Below are 9,373 nucleotides of genomic sequence, written 5' to 3' on the forward strand. Positions count from 1 at the left end.
GTATTTTGTGTGATATTTACATTTTTATTTCAATATTATTTCATGATATTTTCAAGTTTAAAAGCCAATTCAACTACTATACTATATGCAACAAGAAAAATATAATAAACATGTCATCATTGGCCCAAAAGTTTGGTCCCAAGATTCTTATCAATAGTTGAATCCATCATAGCTTGCACAAGCCATAAATTTTACTTTTATTAAAGCATGGGTCCACTCATACAGAGTATTGCAGCTCTTCATGGGATATTATGAATAATGATGCTCTGTTCTTAACAGTCCAAGGTTGTCCTGGTCAATTGGCTATAGATACTCAGACACTGTACTCTATCACTGCTGCCTCATTAATAAACCCACTTTGGTAGTAATTGTGAAAATTGTAACCATTTATATTTGTATTTGTTAGCTATCATTATTTGTAGTTGCCTCATGCATATACCATACAAGAGATTTTTAAAAGCAACTACAAGAACATTCAGTTTATAAGATTAGAAAAACATTTTAAATAAAAGTATAACAATAAAGTATTTAACACTATTTTTATATATTTGCTATTTCAGTTCACCCACACGATAGAGAGAATAGAAAATGAACAGCAGAACGACATTGTGACAGAATCATAGTATTTTATTCTGCAATCTGTCAATAAAAAAGTAATAGCAACACTTTTAGCTGAAGGGATCTTTGTCTGTACAGACCCATAGTTTTGACCCTCAAAATCTGAATCCAAACATCGCAGAGTAGGACTTAATTTAGTGTTACACTATCCAGACAAAACAGTAATATACTAAACCACACTCATTCATGAAACTTCTTATTAAACTAAGAACATGCATCTCATGTTATCACAGCACAAAAATCCATTAGATCCTATCATATTATAATCATATGTTATGATATAAAGAAAATGTAAAGAAAACTTGAACAGTGAGCATTAAACGCCTATTTTAAAAGAAATGCACCATCTTAAAAAATAATGGAGGGGAGAAAAACACAAATAACCTCCACTGCCATCACAATACAAACTAATAACTCCCCATTGAGAAACACTACCACATCTGATTAAGCATGAAAGTAATTAAGCTGAAGTAATTTCAACTCAAACCTACAAAATTACAAATTAACAAGACTACCATGAAGTTCAAAAGTGAAAACAGAAAATCCTGTGACAGGATAACGAACAATAAATGCACAAAATCTACTGCCTTCAGGAGAAGGCAAGGTCCATTCTGCACTGTAGTGGCTTCAAAGCATGCAATCAGTTCTTGCAGGCAGCCTCCTGAAGAAATTAAGCGGCACCGAAGGAAGCTTATGGCGAAACCTTGGATGTCTCAACACATAAATTCCTGCCAAGAGGGCCACAACTTGGAATGGAGTGACGTACAGTACAATAGCAGCAATCAGGCAGAAAAGCACAAACAGTGATGTAGCTCTGGGATCACGCCAGCTTAGCAAAGATTGCAGCCTTTCACCCTGAGTGGCCAAGTCCCCAACCACAGTTTGAATCCTCCCAGCAATGCTTCTAAGTCGATCATATCTCATCCTCACAATGTCATTTGGCCGGGAGGTCGGGAATGTGTCAAACTCTTCATCAAGTTCATCAGGATGTGCAGAGTCTGCATGAGAGAGACGAGTGTCCATGTGAGGAGGTTGTCTAGGCCTCCATCTATAGTACCAAATTCCAATCAAGAAGAGGTAAAGGAAAATTGTTGGCAAGATAAGCTCTGGATACATAACTAATATTATGAACAAGATATGGATCAGAATTGTAGTGACAGGACTTCTCCAATTGCAAATCTGATCAAACCATTTTCCTACAGCAATTAGACCACCCAAAACCCCCATAATCCTGAAGAAGTTGGCTTTGCTTCTTCTCATACTCCACATGTGGGAACCCACATCCAGCATATATTCCACTACTTCTTTTCTCAGCGGTGGCTCAGCACGACTCAGTCTCATTGAAACAATCTGAGTAGCTTGATGCCTCAGACTGTCGAGCTGACTGACAGTCAGGGGGTGTATATAGTGCATTTTTGGTAACAAGGGTTGTGAATACATGTGCATCATATTGAGCAGAGATGAACAAGTGAACCTCACTGCCAAGTGAATCTCACCCATCTTCTTCACCCCATTCGGGTGAAGAACAAGAAGTGGATAGGAATGTGTATAGACCCGATCAGTCTCAAGGGTGGAAAGACGAATCCTTACCTTTCCAATCTTTGAATCTTTTGCTCCACCAGCCTTGTCTCCACCATGCAGATGACAGTTATCAAATACACCAATTGTAATGACAGTACAAGGATCAAAAACCTCCCAAGTATATTGCTCATTCCATCTTGGTGCAAAGCTGTCAATGATTGTCCTTGTTCTGACCCACTTCTGCCCATATTTCGCTACACAATAAGCATCTGTTGTCCCTCTCCCATCTTTCGTTTTCATCGGCACCAAACCATGAGCATTCAATATCCCCAGTTCAAGAACACCAATGCCAGACTTCCACAGCTGTTTCGCTGTTGGGCGAAGATCACTGCTGTAGTGAGTAGATTCGTCTAAAACATGATAGCCACCTTCTAGACAAACCCTCATGTGAATCCTGCTTGAAAATTTGGTATCCTTCTTCTTCTCCCCTTCAACAACAATATGCCTTTCCAGATTGAACCACCTTGTATTCACTGGTTTGTGGTCTAGTCTCCTTTCCACATACTGCAGAGGAATAGCACACCTCCCCAACACTTCATCCTTGTTAGGGGCAACTCTATCCTCCACACTCAATATCAGCGGTTCCTCGAACTGTTCGGCTGCCACAAACATCAAATCCTCATTCCACATTGGATTAATACTCCTACTATGAGAGATTCTGGTCCTCAAGGCCTGATTCCCCAGAATAGCCTTCACGAAAACCTCAGGGTATCTACCCTTATCAGTTGGCTGTAAGTCTTGTGCCTCAATCACATTAACCCTCAAATACCAAAGCTTAGGAGACAGATACACTTTCGATCTAATGTTGGCAAGAGCATCACTTCCACCAACTGTAGCAGCATCCGAGTGCCAAGCTTCCGGAAAAGCTTCATCAGCCTGGGTACCCATCCAAACAGCCAACATCAGCTCTCCCTTCACCTTGTCGCCCTTTCTATCCTCTAATCTATACCATTGGGGTGCCAAAGGACTATCTGGAGGCACCCTTTTCGGGACCTCGTTCAGGTCAAACCAGACACGACCGATGAAGTCATCCTTCACAACATCCTTATCCTTCACAGTAACCTCCAGCACAGACGCCTGAAGCCGGTCCTTCGAGAAGGCAAAAACCTGGTTCCACTCAGGATTGGTTTTCTTCTCGAAATGCCTGGTAGTACCCTTGTAGTTCCCAAGCTTGACTTCAGCATAAGGATCACAACTCCCAGTGACATCTTTGGCAGGCAACTCCTTGGCCTTCACAACCCTCACATAAAGGTACTGCATTTGCTCAACCAGATCATAGGTACTGGTAAGCTTATCACCGGAGACCTTTCCCCCTCCGAGGTGGGGTTTGGTCTCCTTCAACAGAAAATCTTCAGGTGGAGGCCTCTGCATTTTCTCTCACTTCAGTGAACCACAAATTCAAAATTTCTAACCCAAATATCCAAAGCCTTCAACAACTCGGATTATACACAACCGTTCCCAAGAGCCTAAAAAACAGGAAAACACAGTCAAATAGTCGTTACAACACGCTCTACCCAACCGAGGCACCTAAAAGTTCGGGAAATTTCAAAAAAACACATCAAAAGAAGATATAATCGAGGTAACAGCAGCTGTAACTCAAATAATGTGCATCACTAGTATATGAACCATAAAACAGAAAAAAAATATATATAAACAGCAATGTCAAACCTAGATCTCAGATTGCACAAAGTGTTCTACGACTCCAATATCGGAAAAACACCAACCACTTTCCCAGAAGATGTTAGATCCGATTGTTTAATCTGCAAGCATAAAAAAAATCATAAAATAAAATAAAAAAATCATAAAAAAATAAAACAAAAATGCAGGTGTGTAATGCAGCAGAAGATGAAAGAAAAAGCAACATTTCAAGGCTTTGTACTTTCAGCATTTTGAAACGTACAAGTAAAAACAAAAACCACTTCCTTAACTAGAGAGAGAATTGACTGCTTTGAAAATCAACAAAACCACCAATAAAAAAAACGCTTCGATTAACCGTTGATTTATGTCTCCTCAGTTCTCACATTTTCCCAGACATTATCACTTTAAAAAAAAAAAGTAAAATAAGAAAATGCATTTCCGATACCAAACGGCGTCGTCGCTGGCGCACCCCCACAGAAGAAACCCCAGCGCGACGGTGCATGTGAAAACCCGATAAGCACCGAAATGAGGAAAACGAAAAGGGAAAGTGAAGAAAATGGAAATAAAGTAGTTTTTTTTTTCGCTTTAACTTTTTTGAATGTGGAACGATTGAAGTAGCGGAGAGGGGTGTGTATGTACCTTGTGAAACGAGGTCGTTTTTTGGAAAAAAGGAAAGGAAAAAAAAAAAGACAATGGAGGCAAGTGTTGTAAGAGAGTGTGAAGAGAGAAGAAGAAAAGGTGAGAGAGAGAGAGAGAGAAAAAGAAAGAGAAGTGTTTGGTTTTTGGTGGTTGTGTGTTCTCTTGTTCTGAGTTTTTCTTTTTCTCTTTCTTTGGTGATTTGTCTGGTTGTGGGGGAAACATAGAGAGAAGGTCCATTGCTAGTTTTGTTACAGTGCTGTACATCTCTGCGTCTGTAGTGATGCTGCTACTGCTGCATACCATGGACCCCACTCAAACGCTTACACGTGTGACACACAACCCCATGTTTTTTTCTCTTTTCTTTCTTTTTCCTTTTAATTTAACTATATATCATATGCTATTTCTTTTCTAAAAACTTACTCTATTTTTTATCAGTTTTCTCAATTTATTCAATTATTTTTAATTACTGTTAAATATATTTTTCTTTAAGATATTTCGATATTATGATATTTTTTTAATTTCATGATACTACTATTTTGAATTTAATCTCTAGTTTCTTAAGAATGATTCAATATATCTCTTTTATCAAATTAATAGTTATAACAACATACCAATAGTGAACAATGTGTCATTAATTAAAGTTGACTTGTCAACATTTTGTATCAGCAACAAATATCATATGACATTATAGTAACAACTTTAAATTTTTAAAAAAATTAAGAATTAAAAATATTCAAAAAAATTAAAAATATCATAATAATAGGATAAGAAAATTATATATCACTTTCCTTGATAAATTAATTTTAACTATTACGGACTAAACTCAAAAGCTTATTCTAATAAAAAAAATCTATTTTAGCAACTTCATCAAACTAGTGTAATATATATTTAATAGGACTTTTTAAGATATGAATGTAAAAACTTGATAAAATATGACGAAAATTCAAGTGATAAATTTATAAAATAATGATAGTTGAGTAATTACGTATCTAATTAAGTATGTTCTTTTATTGTAAGCTTGAGTTTTTGGATAAAATGGAGAATAAAAGGAAATAAATATTTGGAATTTTGAAAAATATTGTTTAATTAAAGAAAAAAAATCAGAAGATATTGTATAATTTTCAATTTGATATTTATTTTTTTAGAGAAATTGAGTAAAACTTCACATTTTAGGTGTTCGTTATGTGAATTTTTAATTCCAATATTAGTCATTTTTTTGTATGACATTGACATGCTGTGCCTTTAAGTTACGGTTTCAGTGTTTATTTTATCTTTAAAAGAAATGTTGTTTTTCGCAATGCATATTAAAATTTCATCTCTATTTTATTTTTAAAAGTATTATTTCAGTTTATTCTTACTTTTGTTAAAAAAAATACCGTTTCAAGTTTTGAATAACGATTAAATAAATTAAAATCAATGTTAAAAAAGGACTATAAAACATTGGTAAGTGTGCAGAATTGTAAAGAAACAAAAAAAAACAATTGATTGCGTAATTAGCTGAATATTTTGATTTTTCTAAGATAAATACAGTGATTTTAAAAGCAAAAATATAATTGAAGCATTGTAAGTTTTAGTAATTTAAAAATTTATTTTGTGTGGCCCCACCATGGAATATTCGTTGAGAACAAAGCATTTTTTACGCTTGGATTAAATTATTATAAATTAAGCTTAAATTGGTGGGAGGAAGATTGATTTTAATCTTGTAAAGTTTCACTTACCTAATTGAGTTACATTAAAATAATATTTGTATTCATAGATAATTATGGTAAGCCATTTTTTTGTTGTAAAGTCTAAAATAAAAAGTGATTTATGGAGAGATAAAAATAAAGAAAACATTGTTTTTATTCAATAATAAAAATTAGTAAAGATGGATGTCATTTTTTATTAAGTTCCCTTATTTTATCTACCACTTATATATAAAGACAAAAGGTTAAATAAAACTAATATTTTTTTTAAATTACCTAATTTCATTTTTTTATAATAAATATAGATGTAACGTTACAATTATATAATTACTTAATTATAAATTATTTATTTATTACAAAAATTAAAATATCATTTTTTCTTTATTTTAAAATTTAATTATCGTTTCGATTAACTCGTTTCTTTCTTTTTTTATCTTTTAAATTTATCAGTCAAACTAATTTCTTTATAAAAGTATAAATGACTTATACAAAATAAGTATGGATATTTTATAATATAAATATAAAAAATTAAATATTCAAACTTCATTTCACAAAATTCATTATCTCTCTTAAATATTACTTTTTTATTTTATTTCTAGATTTTTAAAATAGTTTCAATCTTATATATTTTGATAAAAAAAAAATATAACACTTTGGTCTATCGAGTGAAATCATCTTTTAGTATCTTTTAGTTTTATCTTTATTAGAAGGATTGCATGCTTGGAATGAGCTCTGTATGTGAAATTTTTGTGACAAAGATTAATTTTTGTTTGTCCAGAATCTTAATGGCGTGTTTAGATTGTTTACAATAATATTTTATCTACAAATCAGTATTCATGTTAAATTGATAACGTTTGGATGAAAGAGTTGTTCGAGTTATGTTAAGTTTGATTTGAAAAAATGAGTTTTTGTTGATGTTGAATAATCAAGTTGCACTAAAAGTTTCGCTCAATCAAGTCATTTTTTTCTTAAACTAAAATTTGACACTAAGTTAGGTTTTATTTTAGCCTAAATTTCGCTTAAATGAGTCATTTTCACTCAAACAAGAATTAGACAATGTTCTTGGAGGTGTTATTGACCTCGTTCTTATTCAAGCAAATCATTCTCACTTTTTAAACAAAAAATAAATAGTGTTTTTATAGGTACTTTTAGCATAATTTTTGCTCAATAAACATTATCGCTTAAGCAAAAATTAGGCAACGAAAAATGAATTTATTATCAACTAAACTTTTGCTCTAGCTAAAAAAACCTATTTTAAAAAATAAAAAGTGTTATTTGTGTAAAGACATGTGTTTGTATAAAAAAAATCATTAAGTTGTATGATTTTTCTTGTTTTATTTAATGATTTGTAGTCATGTGTATACATTGTAGTTGTGATTAATTTATTGGAAAATGTAAGATTTTATATGATGAAGGATGAAATACGATTTCAAGTGAAATATATATGAATAAGAATATACGTTAATTATGTGATGGAGTTTAAAAAATGACTTTATCTTATAGGTCGTGTGGATTTGTCTTATCCTATGAATGAAACACATTCATATTACGTAGTTTTGTTGTGAAATCACTTAATAAGGGTAGTGCAACTTATGCAAAACTTTGAATTTAATTCAACTTGCATGACTTTGACAAGTAAAGTTAGGTGTCTCTGATATTGAATATTGATGATATATGACACTAGATGTAGCTCATAAACTCGGAGTTATATACTTTATTTTGATATATGTTGAATGAATAAATAGAATATTTATCCTTAAATGATTTATTTTGATATATGTTTAATAAGTAAATGGAATGTATATCCTTGAGATTGTAATTATGAGATACCAATGAATTGTTTAAATTATATAAATACATGTATATAATTTTGATTATTATGGATAAAATAATCAATGAAATGTTACATGAGTTGGAGACTAAAAAACTGAAATAATAAGTACGCGATTCCACCACTACAAAATAAAATCATAGACACTTACGTATTTAGTTACACAAAATTATAATTACTTAAAACTTAATTAAATTTGTTGTATATATTTTATTTACAAATGAAAATATTCAATGAAAAGTTGTTTCAATAGTTCATGTTGAAGATTTTAGTACAAACTCTACACTATTTTAGAACAATTCACAAATATTTAAAGTCATATCAACTGTGGTATAACTTTAATTGCAATTGTCACCTAAACTCATTAAACTTTATCACAACTTCACCTAAAATTTAAAAACAAAATTATACTAAGCAAAATTTGTGACTGGACCACACAACTTTTTCACCAAGTTTACTAAATTTTAAATAAAATAATGTTAGAATAACATGATTTTTATACACTAAAACCATGTTACTTTGATGTGACTTGACCATTTACATAATTTTTTTTTTCTAAAATCATCTATTTCAATAATAAATGGAGAAAATTGCACTAATTTAAAAAAAAATGGGAATCATGAAAAATGTTGTGAATTATTGGATTCTTAAATACTACCAAGACTTTAAGCCTCTAAAGAGGTTGAGGGTAAAATGGGAATTTCACCATACGTTCTTGGAACTTTATTGAAACGCTGTCAAATTTGGTAGGTACTGCTTCCATCTTCATAATCATACACTTTTTCTGAATTTACAATAAACCATTTCAACTGTGAGAAGTGTTGTTTTCATATCAAACTTACAATTTCATATTTGCAATATGTATAATAAGCTATTATAAAATATTTCATTATATATCAATGCCTGAGATTAAAATTTAATTATCATTACAAAAAACATATTTACAACACTATATTTAAGTCTTTGTCTTTTTTAAATTAATTTTCTTTAAAATATAACGTTGTATTGTTCAATCCAATAGTTTAGAAACTCAAAATGGAACATTTTTATTAAAAAAATATCATTAAATTAATTTTACTATCTATTCAATGTATTCCCAAATGGATTCTTTAACACAAGACATTGGTTAATAGTACTATATATATATATATAAAAATATGCCTAATTGTCTATTTTTATTATAATATTTATTTATTTCACTCAATTTATTAATAAAATATTTGATTTAAATATCTTAATTCTTTTTCAAGAACAAATAATCAATAGCTGTATATATTGTTGTATGTGGTTTAAAATAAGAGTTTTGAATCCACACTAACAAGTATATTTATCTTTGTATTATTAGACTTTAAATGTATGATAAATGATGCAACATGATTGG

At 31.4% G+C, this 9,373-nt stretch overlaps 1 protein-coding gene across 3 annotated transcripts; it reads right to left on the minus strand.

Annotated features, from left to right (window-relative positions):
- Nucleotides 1–1,039: 1,039 nt before the first annotated feature.
- LOC137830620 (Calcium-dependent lipid-binding (CaLB domain) plant phosphoribosyltransferase family protein) lies at nt 1,040–4,718 on the minus strand. Of its 3 annotated transcripts, none has more exons than XM_068638067.2 (3): nt 4,477–4,718; nt 3,868–3,959; nt 1,040–3,665 (listed from the first exon to the last, which is right to left on the minus strand). In XM_068638067.2, exon 3 carries the CDS (start codon nt 3,568–3,570, stop codon nt 1,246–1,248), a length of 2,325 nt encoding a protein of 774 aa, XP_068494168.1. In that variant the 5' UTR covers nt 3,571–3,665; nt 3,868–3,959; nt 4,477–4,718; the 3' UTR covers nt 1,040–1,245. The 3 variants fall into 3 exon arrangements, with proteins under 3 accessions (XP_068494168.1, XP_068494169.1, XP_090161084.1); XM_068638068.2 differs by having other exon boundaries at nt 4,283–4,632; XM_090304958.1 differs by lacking the exon at nt 4,477–4,718 and adding an exon at nt 4,100–4,169.
- Between the last annotated feature and the right edge of the window lie 4,655 nt (nt 4,719–9,373).

Source organism: Phaseolus vulgaris, chromosome 7 (genome assembly GCF_051622355.1).
Source record: "Phaseolus vulgaris cultivar YP4 chromosome 7, ASM5162235v1, whole genome shotgun sequence".
Classification (NCBI taxonomy): domain Eukaryota; kingdom Viridiplantae; phylum Streptophyta; class Magnoliopsida; order Fabales; family Fabaceae; genus Phaseolus; species Phaseolus vulgaris.